Raw genomic sequence first — 12,116 nt, 5'->3', positions numbered from 1 at the left:
GTTTTAAAATATACATAAAAGTTCAATTTGCTATCATTATAGTCAACTGGCATTCCTTTGAGCGCACTGAAGCCGTCATTCCTTCTAGTACCACTACCTCCCTGGATTATACCATCTGTTAAACAATCGCACACTTGCTATCCCTGAAATCGCCATAGACTTGAGTCGTAAACTAAGACTATGAGCTATTACGTCACTTGACACTATTTAAAATCCTCTCCTGTGTGATTTGTTAGTCGCATCTGCTGCTCTCAGTTGAGTGGATATTACTTGCCATGGGAGGGTTTTATCCAGGAAGCTACATACTGATTGGCTGGGCGCTTAATAATAATAAGTAGTTTATTTTCCAGGTTGTTAGTAGAGAATTGTGCAAGATGGACCGGGTCGTACTTAAATCTATTTGGCCTGTAATAATTTTAGTCGCTGCGCCCTGGCCCTCGGAAGTATTGGGCCTGAACAATGGCTTGGCACTTACTCCTCCGATGGGCTGGTTACACTGGGAGAGATTCATGTGTCAGACCGACTGTAAACCGAACCCTGTTAATTGTGTTAGGTAAGGAAACAGCAGATCGAATGCCTAAAGCATTGAGAATGAGGAAATGGAAGCTTTTGTTGTAGCGTTACTTGGCTATATATTTGCAGAACACTTCCTGCAATGTTTAGGTTTCTTTTTGGCTTGGCAAAGGGTGTGAAAAAGTAACAATTTTTTTATGTATGTCCAGTATGCATGCTCACTCAATATTTGGAAAAAAAACATTCGAAGCAAAACTTACAAGGAGAAGAAAACAAACAGGTCCATGCTCTGAAGAGCTTTCAATCTGATTTGGGACTATGCACTGGTGTACAATATCTATATGTATTGTGCTTAAGTAAACCCCTGGTAGTCATATAACATCACAGATGTCCTAGAACATATATTGTTATCGGTGTCAACACTGTCTAGTTTGTTTTTTTTAATCCAATCCTTGATATTTTGCACTTTCACAGAAACTGTTGGGCATTGGCTGCATGAAACAATATAAATAGAGAAGTTGAGATTGCAGAATGAATTAAGGGTTTTAGACACAATTCATATTGCCAATCAAGTTCCCTACCTCGCAACTATCTTTTTATATAAAACAGAAGAATACTGTTTTCATGGATTAAATTCTTGTATTTATAGTGAACAGCTCTTCATGCAAATGGCAGATATGATGGTGTCAAATGGATGGCTGAAAGCTGGGTATAAATATCTCTGTATTGATGACTGCTGGATGTCTATACACAGAGATGAAAATAACAAGCTACAGGCTGACTCCATTAGGTTTCCTGGAGGCATCAAGAAACTGGCTGATTATGTAAGTTGCTTGTGCACCATTGAATTCAGTTTTCATTTCCCAAATCCCTGTAAGTACCCAGTTTACCAGCCAGTCCCATCATCAGTATGTTTACAGCAGCTTAGAATATGTTGGTGAATGTGTGGGGGGAGTGACCTATTCACTTATTTTTGTTAGGACAGTATTCTGATGTGAAGAGAAGAATGGAGGCAATCCAGAGTTAGAGGAAGGAGAATGGTGCTTAAAAGCAAACAGGCTTCTGATGCACTCATTCACAGGTGTCAAAAGCACCTCTATTTGAAACAAGGTTCATACATCCATCATATTTCTACACTTTTTTTTACTATTTTGCCACTTTTCAGTTAGTGGGGCCCATTTATTAAACCTAGTTTTCATGTCAAACAGTTTTCGGGGAATAGACTCCAATTGAAGTATGTGCCTAATCTATCAACAGTGCATCGCTATGTGCTGCTTTGCACTTTTTTTCGTAATCCATATCAGTTCCCATAGACATCTATAAGAACTGCTATGTACTGCATTTTTTCAATTAATGAATATGCTTCTACACATACAGTAATGTATGCCAGCTCAGGCTGCCGTACATTACCGTTTTTGCTATTTTTCAGCTCTGCTCCGAAGAGCAGAGCTTTACAATGCATGTACACTGTCACACCGCTCTCTGCAACAGTGAAGTGCAGGGATGTTTGAGCACATGCCCAACGTTTTCAGAATGAGCACGCGCACAAGGCTGTTGTGGATTGCACAGGAGCTTCGGAACAAAGAAGCAGTGAAAAGATAAGAATGTAAAACTTATTAAATAATTTATACATTTAATTGCAATAGACAGTCATCTATGAAAAAACTGCATTGATTTGTCACTGTTAGGTTCATGCCCGTGGGCTACTGCTTGGAATATATCAGGATGTGGGTAAACAAACATGTGCTGGATACCCAGGAAGCCAGGGTTTTTATGAACTGGATGCTCAAACCTTTGCTGACTGGGGAGTGGATCTACTCAAATTTGACGGTTGTAATTATGGAACTCTGGATCAGCTGGAAGATGGTGAGAGCCACATATTTTGCATACATTATTATAATGTAGTATAGTACCAATCCCCTAAAACCCAGGTGCTAGAAATGCTATTTTTATTAAAAAGATACTTGTTAATAGGGCACCACTCAGTACTGCCTGAATATTCTATGAGCTCGCATCTGATCCGTACAATCTAAATTTCAAATCTCCTGTCTGGTGTGAATCGAATTGAGCAGTTTTTTTTAAAAAATGGCATAGTTCAGCCCCTCTAAACCATTGTATATGTTTGGCTCTTTTGAGCTCCTCACATTCCAGCTGCAATATCGGAAAACCTCACATTTACAGAAAATCCAAGGGGTAAATGTATTAAACTATGATTTTGTCGATTTGCTGATTTTTGCCAATTTTGACAGCCATATTTTAAATCTCAATTTTATTAAAGGCAAAACCTTGTGAGTTTTTCCTTTAATAAAATTGTCATTTTAAAGAAGGAGGATGCGATACCAGGGTGTTAGAGCCTAAACTCAGAGTAGCCCTGGAAGCTTAAGGTTCTTGGATCACACAGGCAAGGTGAAGTGGAATGTACAACAGTATCTTTATTACAGAATGAAATACAAACTGTAAAATAATAGCAGCTATATACAAGAATGGGAATAAATAACAGTCAGAACAGTCACCAAGTTCCAGAATCCTCCCACCGCATCCCACAGAATAGTGGAATCACTATGTTGCAGACGCATTGCATGAACAGGGCAGGCAGACATCGGTGGTATTTAAGGTAATAAATACAAGCCAGCATATGTGTATTTGAACATAAAACTTAATTTAAACTACAGTTAAATGTTTGAAATCATTTTAACAACACTGCCAATTAGAGGTGCCTGGCCAACAGTGCAAGGGTTTATATATGAACAATGGAGTGTAAGTTTTACATAAGATGTAGAATATATGATCCCCAATACACCAGTCATTGTATCATAGTCTACCCTCAATATACTAATACATACCACTACAATATTCTCAGGTGTCCATGAGGAATGCTTCATAGATTGTAAGCTTGCGAGCAGGGCCTTCTCCCCTCTTTGTCTGTTTTACCCAGTTTGTTTATTAGTTTACTGTGTTTGTCCCCAATTGCAAAGCGCTACGGAATATGTTAGCGATATATGAATAAATGATGATGATTCACAGTTCGTAAGTTTCTTGTTTTAAGGACGAAGGGCAGATTTTGCATTGTCAGATGTCAGTCCATCTTGTCACAGTGGCGTAATGGAGGAAAAGAATGCATTTTTCGTTTAGTTTCTAAAACATGTTGGGCTAGTGTGCGGAAACAGGGGGTTAATATGACTCCTCATTTGAAGTGCCTCATTTCTCAGAGTATGGACTCTGAACAGGATACTTTGTAGCCTTTTGACCACCAGATCCCCAGTTAGGTGTCAAACCCATGCATTTATTATGTTATGGATGTACATTGTGATAATGGTAATTCATATTTGCACTTGTACCAGGTCTTCAAATGGGGGCAAGTTAGCCAACAACATACTGTATGATTTTGAAAGCATAGTCATATGTAAATTAGAATATCTTGTTCCAAGATCAAGGGGAGTGTATAACCTTGGCAACTGCATTCCTTTTCTGGTAGGGCCCTCTAGTATGACTGTGTGGTAGCAATAATAGAGAAACTGTTAGTAGTGATCCATACAAATATTTGACAGTTACAAATTACTGTATATTGTGTTTAAACCTTAATTTTAGATAGCCTCTTGTGCCCTGCTTCCAAAACTACTCTCTACTGCAATCAATAAATTGAGAGCTACCCTGCTTGCAGTGGGGAGATCTGCCCTCATGACTGATCCAGGGGGAAATGAACTGCACATGACACTTATACAAAATTCTAAATCGGTTGCATTTTTTAATTGGTTTTCCTCTACAATATCACATGTTCCCAACGCTAAATACTGTACTTCTATAATCCTCTGTTAAAGTGTGCATTACCATTAATTATTCTACTACCAATTAACGTATTTCTACTTTAGAGTAACCACCATTAGATATTGAACCCCAGAAAATATGGGTAGGAATCAAGAGCCACATTTAATACATATAGCCATCGCTCGCAGCTTGCATCTTTAATCAACCTGACAGTTTAGAAAATAGTTATGTTTTATTATTGGGAGTAACCAAGAAGCCAGACTGAATTGCTACACTCACTGTTTTTTTTTATCTAAAGAGGAAAGGAAGGTAAGCACCTACTGAAGTTGGTACAATTGCATTATTCCCACACAACTAGCAGATACAGTCATGGCCAAAAGTTTTGAAAATGACACAAGTATTGGTTTTCACAATGTTTGCTGCTTCAGTGTTTATTAGATGTTACTATGGTGTACAGAAGTAAAATTACAAGCATTTCATAAGTCTCAAAGGCTTTATTAACAATTGCATTCAGTTTATGCAAAGAATCAATATTTGCAGAGTTGACCCTTCTATTTGAATATCTCTGCAACTTGCCCTGGCATGCTGTCAATCAACTTCTAGGCCACATACTGAATGACGGACCCCCATTCTTGCATAATCAATGGCTGACTTTGTCAGAATTTGTAGGGTTTTGATTGTCCACCTGCCTCTTGAGGATTGACCAAAAGTTCTCAATGAGATTGAGGTGTGGGGAGTTTCCTGGCCATGGACCCATCATGCTGGAAAAGGCATTGTTCATCACCAAACTGTACTTGGATGGTTGGGAGAAGTTGGTCTTGGAGGATGTTTTGGTACCATTCTTTATTCTTGGCTGTGTTCTTAAGCAAAATTGTGAGTGAGCCCACTCCCTTGGCTGAGAAGCACCTCACACATGAATAGTCTCGGGATGCTCTACAGGACTGATGGTGGCACTCACCTTTCCTTCTCCGAACAAGCATTTTTCCAGATGCGCCAAACAATCAAAGGGGATTCATCAGATAAAATTAATTTACCACAGACCTCAGCAGTACAATCCCTGTACCTTTTGCAGATTATCAGTCTGTCCCTGAAGAGAAGTGGCATTTTTGCTGCCATTCTTGATACCAGGCCATTCTCCAAAAGTCTTCACTTCATTTTGTGTGCATATGCACTCATACCTGCCTGCTGCCTTTCCTGAGCAAGCTCTGCACTAGTGGTGCCCGGATCCTGCAGCTGAATCCACTTTAGGAGACGGTCCTGGCGCTAGCTGGACGTTCTTGGGTGACTTGAAGCCTTCTTCACAACTATTGAACCTCTCTCCTTGAAGTTCTTGATGATCTGATAAATGGTTGATTTAGGTGCAATCTTACTAGCAGCAATATCCTTGCCTGTGAAGCCCTTTTTGTGCAAAGCAATGATGACTGCACATCTTTGTTTGCAGCTAACCGTGATTAACAGAGGAAGAACAATGATTTCAAGCACCACCCTCCTTTTAGAGCAGTCTGTTGTTCTAACTCAATCAACATGACAGTGATCTCCAGTCTTGTCCTCATCAACACACTCACCTGTGTTAATGAGAGAATCACTGACCTGATGTCAGCTGGTCCTTTTATGGCAGGGCTGAAATGCAGTGGAAATGTTGCTTTTGGAATAAAGTTCATGGTAATGGCAAAGAGGGAATTTGAAATTAATTGCAATTCATCTGATCATTCTTCATGACATTCTGGAGTGTATGCAAATTGCTATAATAACTGAGACAGCAGACTTTGAAAAATACTTGTCATTTTCAAAACTTTTGGCCATGACTGTACATAATTAAACCTCCAAACCACTTAATTAAAAAAAATAATCTCTTTTTGTACTATGTGCACAAAATGACTTGCCCTTCCGTAAGTATATGCATTGTTAAAGGATATGTCCATCTTATTTATCTCTAAATGGAAATAATTTGTCATTTTGTGCTTAGTATTTCTTACTATATCTATTTGCTACTTACTGCTGGTACTGCATAACAGCAATGGCTGCCTCTTCTCTTCATGGATTCTCTTGGACAGCTGTATACTGTCAGTCCAGTTTGCTTGTAGTTCATGTACTTTTAATAGTGCTGGAACTTTCAATCAGCATATTGCAACCATGGGAAAACATGAAGAGGTATGTTACCATTACTGTGATCAGACATCGGCAGTCACTAATTGTTATAGCCAAGCAAGTAACACTACTAACAAAATAATTCTTAGATTATATATAAAAGTAGATTATATTCATACCTCCCTGTAGACCCCATTATGGCAGGTTTGTGCTGAATCACTGATCTGAAAAGGTTTGGGGTTATTGGAAAGGGTTGATCCTGGGAAAGTGTTGGCTGGAAGTGACTTTGGTCGAATCGGGAGGAATTCTGTCAGGTCAGCAGTGAGATTTGAACACTATTTTGCACTTTAAATGTTGGGTGGTATGCATATTATTTGTTTACAATTTGCATAAATCTGTATCTTCTGTTTATTCTCTCTGCAGGTTACCGCCGTATGTCTTTAGCATTGAACCGTACAGGAAGAAATATAGTGTATTCCTGTGAGTGGCCATTTTATGCTAGGCACCTAACAAAGGTGAGAAAAAATAGGGATGGTATTCTCAATTTAACACCTGGGATATTCTATAAAAGTAGAGCAATCTGAAAATTTTCTTAAATATCTTTGATGAAACAACTATACAGTTAAAGTATTTAAGCCTGAGTTTTCCATTATGCAGTGTAAGATACTGAACAATTTGGCCGGTGGCTAGGGAGTTGGTCTCTGTTAAACTTTGCATAAGGGTTGCAAGAAAATGGTGTGGATTGTTTTGTGAACTACTTTGAATCCGAAATGGTTTCAGAAATGGGATGGCAGAGTGAAAACCTTTGGTACACCAAGGGTATTCAAAGCTTTTGATCTCTCAGGGCAGTTGGGGTTAATGGTTATCCCAAATGTGGCAGAACCATTCAATATATACTTTTTGTCCCCATGTCCCTCAAGAGTGTCTAATTGCATGTGGATATAGGAGACTTTTTCACTGTTACTCATTGTACAGTTGTATATGGTTTATTGTATATTGTTGATTTTGCACTTAAGCTGTTAGTCATTGATCTTCAAATGAAGCCAGGTGGCTTACATGTATTCATATGAACATTATAGCGGATTACAACATGGTGGATGTACTGTCTTCTGTTCAAGGCATCACCCCCTCTTACAGACAGTAAGCTGAAAGCAGCTGGAGTCCCTCTGGCATCACAAATGACTGGAAGGGGTTAAAACAGGGAGGCTCTCTTATTTAACCAGGATTAAGTCAATCAGCAACTGTTTGGAGCAGTTTGGAACTGTCAGACTCCTAGGGGTAAATGTATCAAGCTGAGAGTTTTCTGGCGGGTTTGAAAAACGAATCAAATTCTAGCTATCATTTATTTAGTACATCCTACAAAATGATATCTAGAATCTGGTTGCTATAGGCAACATCTCCACTTTTCAAACCCGCTGGAAAACTGTTTGATGCATTTACCCCCTAGACTCTAAAACAGCAGGAGGGAAAGCCATGAGGGTTTCACAGCACTCCACTCCCATCTCCATCCCACTAATACCTTCCAGTCAATCCCAGCATCCATGACCTGTGGATAACCCTGCAGGGAGGGATTCCCGACATGGGAAATGTTGTCCCTTTGAGAAGGCCTGGAGGAGAGTGTGTGGATGATTTGCTCCCAAAAGCTACTGGCGTTGGAGTTTCGGCTGCTACCAGTGTGCTGAGGATATTTCCTGGGAGTATTGTGGCTACTGGATTACAAGATTTTCCTGGATTTTGGGGTTATTGAACACAGGGGTTGCTGGGTGATGTTTGGTGAACACTGGGTGTTTAAATTTGTGGTGTGTGTGTGTGTATATATGTATATGTATATGTATATGTATATATATATATGTATATGTGTGTGTGTGTGTGTGTGTGTGTATATATATATATATATATATATATATATATATATATATATATATATATATATATATATATATATATATATATATATATATATATATATACCGTATAAGTCGACCCGAATATAAGCCGAGGTACCTAATTTTACCACAAAAAAATGGTAAAACTTATTGACTCGAGTATAAGCCTAGGGTGGGAAATGCAGCAGCTACTGGTAATTTTTTTAGATTTATTCATTATTATGTTTTTAATTTACATCTCTATATGTATTTTTATATCATGTGTGTTGTTTGCTTGTCGTCTAAGTAATGGATTGTTAACCAATTTATGACTTTCCAAAATGTATTTAGCGCACCTATACACTGTGGTGAAAAGGCTTTAACATGTTTAAATGGTTGAAAGATGTTACAATTACCTTGGTGGTGTAAGGGGGTTCAGGGTGCATTGAGTGGCGTTAGACCATCGCTCCAGTATGTGGTGTGCCACAGAAATCCTCTATCCTTATGGTTCAGTCTGGATTCCGTGGGACTTGGGGGTGTTGCCTGCCTTCCATGCTCCAGAGTTCCACGAAAAAGGAAGGCAGCGATGGGAACAGCTACAGTAAATCTCAAGCAGGCACTGCGCTGCGCCCTAGAGTCTCTAGGGAGCAAAGCTCCACAGCCGAGTTTCTGGCTACAGCCTTTCCCTTCCCCCGCAGTGGAACGCAAGTTTGCGTTCCAAATGCCGAACTTCCTGTCGGTGGAACGCACATGCGTTCCACTGCGGAACTTAACAACTGAGGGACGGGACACCAGGTAAGTTCACCCGTGTATAAGCCGAGGGGGCCTTTTTCAGCATACAAAAATGTGCTGAAAAACTCGGCTTATACACGGGTATATACAGTGTATATATATATATCGTTTTCTGTAATAACACCTTTTCTTTGCCTGTGTGATCCTGAATCCCTAGATACCAGGTCTTTCCTTTGGGTTCCTACCCCAACATCCTGGTATCATTACCACGTACATGGCCCTCTTTTAGTGGTCCCAGCCCAACATATATATCTATGTATTTTCCACTTGGAACTCTTCCTTTCCTTTAGTAAAAGGCCTCTTTGACAACTGGGGCTGAAGAGCGTTCAGTAGCTGGTAAAAGCTCAGTTTACTACGTATTGCCATGATGGTTGCAAGTGGGGACCACCATGAGCGATGTAGGAGTCGGGCAGGATTTTACATAGGACTGAACGTATAGCCCAGCAATCTCTGCAAGCTCATCCTTTAGGTGAATAATTGGGAAACCGACTACAGTCAGCGGGCCATTCTTTTCAGGGACCCAGTCCCACCTTCAAAAGTTCTTGGGCGCTTAAAGAAGACCTGGAAAGAGGGTATTCCCAGTAATTTTGGTAGCACCAGACCAAGAGAATTTTCCAGCATGACTTCACCTGCCTGGTTGATGGCTGGATGGCTGAGATGAGGATATTTTAGATGAGGATATTTAGCTGCAGGACGGTCCAGACAGTGAACAGTAATTAGTCCCGCCTAAATACCTGGTTCTACCCTATCTATCTTTTTCAGAGAATTTTGGCTGCTATTCCAGATTTTTTTTTTTTCACTGTTCTTCTTGTCCAGCTGCTCAATCTTCCACATGTAGAACTATGTCCTTTCTGCGCTACAGAAGCGGCCATTCTAAACTATAAAAATTGTGAGTCTCCTAACCTGGAAAATATCCCTCACTGGCTATTGTTACACCATAATGGTTATCTGTATTTCTGCTCTGTCTGGCAGATCTTCATATCTTGTTTTTCATTATAACTGAGCTTTTTTTTGCACATGTGCTCTTTTTCCAGTCTAGGTGTTATCAGATTTTCAGCTGAACCAACATTTCGTTTTATTGATTCTGGGACTACAGCCAGTATACCAGAAGTGACCACCTGCATCCTTAAGTCTAACAGCCACCCGCTGGCTGTTGTTAAGAGTTAAGGAAGCAGGTGGACAAATCATTATCATATCATGAGCACAAGAGTGTGGCATGATGCTGAAAGCAAAATCTGACAGATTATGAGTTCCAGATTACAATACAACCACTTCCAGATTGGTGATGTCCTCCTGGCTAGCATGGCATGGAGCATCAGTTAACAGTTGTGTCCGGCAACAACCTGGTCTTCCATCTATACCTTTGCAAATTCCACAGGTTAAATGTCCTTGGTACAGAACATCTTGCGCACAGCTGTGTCTGAGCGTGTTCTCCTCAATGGGCATCATTGTAACGTCCCCATGGTTAAGCTGTCTCCCCCAAATAGGATGAGAAAAGAGGATTTTATACTTAATCCATTTCTCTAAATTCATATGGGGGACACGGTGTTACTACCCCCATTTGTACACGCTGTTTTAATATTGTGGTGTTCTAAGTTTGGTTTTCTCAGTCCCATCCTATGGATTTTGTTGGTAAAACAACTGAGGAGATATGGATGTAGAGATAGAGGGTAGGAGCTAGGATACAAACAAGTCCTAGGGGATATATTTACTAAGCGGCGGTTCATCAATTTGCCGTAATATTATTTTTTATTTATTTATTTTTTAAAAAAGCAATTTTATTAAAGACAAAACCCAATGGGCTTTGTCGTTAAGAAATTTTCCATTTTAAAAAATGACAAAACGCAGAGGGTCGGCAGTTTGTCGGAACCACCACTTCATAAATATACCATCCATAATTTTAATAGTGTCTACTTCAGCACGGTGCCCTCTATAACCCATGGTTAAGCAGTGTCCCTCAAATGGATTCAGAGAAATGGATTTTATGGTAAAGCCAAAAATCCTCCTTTTTTATACCTCCTTTTTTTTTTTTTTTTTTTTTTTTCTTCAGGTAAAATAATTTCCTTTTTATGTGGATTACATACTTTAATCCAACAGAATTAGCAAACAGGCCTATAGATTGTAAGCTTGAGAGCAGGGCCATCTTACTACTTTGTCTGTTAATATCCAGTCTCATTTTATTAATGCATTTGTTTCCTATTGTAAAGCACTACGGAATATACCGGTGCTATATGAATAATTGTTAATTATAGTTATGACACAATATTGGGGCACTGTACTCTTGTATCTATAATGAGTTGAGTATCAAATTTGTTGCCGAGACTGAGGAACTTTTGGAGTGCAGTCAATTCGTAATTGACCTGCTTGACTTTGTCCTTTCACATGATTTTGATTTTGGTGAGGATTTTTAGCTATGGCTACCAGGAGTAGGGGCAAAATGTGCTTCTCATATGCTTTACCTGGGATGCTGGGTACACCATGGTTTGTTTTGTTTTTGAGATGAGGTTTTTTTAGACTCATGTTTTTAGTGTGGCTCATCCTGTGGACTGAAAAGATTGAGAAACTACACAATTGTGAGTAAATTTAAATCATAATGAAATTAATTTAACAATTGACATGATTTTTGTAATCTACAAAGGACTGAGTGACTAGATGTCCTCATCTTGAAAAATTATAAAATATTTGGAGACAGACTTGTACAGTAAGCCCACTGTTGGTAATTTCATTTTGCATGCTATCAGTAAGCACCCCAAACATGTTAAAAATATTCACGTGAGACCGTATTTACAAGCCTTTAGAACTTACAACAAAGATGGTGCCTTTGAAAATGAAGATATGAAGTTTTAAGCTCAGGAGGTCCACAAATAGGGAAACTTTGTTTGTGAGAGCGGAAAAAATGAACATGGTTTTTCCAAGTTGCGAATTTCTTAAATATTTAACCAGCTGCTATAACAAGTAGAGACAGGAAAAAGCTGGCTTTTGTTGCTGCAGAATGACATAATTAGTGAAGGTTTTAGTTTCAGGAGGATACCTAATTTGAATTTGTGTTTGATGTATTGTATAGCTATTTTTAATTGTACTGTGTACCATAGT

At 39.2% G+C, this 12,116-nt stretch overlaps 1 protein-coding gene across 3 annotated transcripts in view; it reads left to right on the top strand.

The window, feature by feature from the left end:
- The first annotated feature begins 325 nt into the window (after positions 1-325).
- Positions 326-12,116, top strand: part of GLA (galactosidase alpha) — a 45,150-nt gene continuing 33,359 nt past the window's right edge. For all 3 annotated transcript variants that reach the window (XR_012678910.1, XR_012678911.1, XM_075184604.1), the window contains exons 1-4: positions 326-553; positions 1,163-1,337; positions 2,202-2,379; positions 6,790-6,881. Coding sequence is in view for 1 of the 3 variants with exons in the window: in XM_075184604.1 (XP_075040705.1) it covers positions 375-553; positions 1,163-1,337; positions 2,202-2,379; positions 6,790-6,881 (624 nt within the window). In the remaining 2 variants the exon portion in view is untranslated. The remainder of the gene's footprint in view (positions 554-1,162; positions 1,338-2,201; positions 2,380-6,789; positions 6,882-12,116) is intronic.

Source organism: Mixophyes fleayi, chromosome 9 (assembly GCF_038048845.1).
Source record: "Mixophyes fleayi isolate aMixFle1 chromosome 9, aMixFle1.hap1, whole genome shotgun sequence".
Classification (NCBI taxonomy): Eukaryota; Metazoa; Chordata; class Amphibia; order Anura; family Limnodynastidae; genus Mixophyes; species Mixophyes fleayi.
Note: the sequence above shows the minus strand (reverse complement) of the source record. Positions and strands in the feature narration are given on the sequence as shown.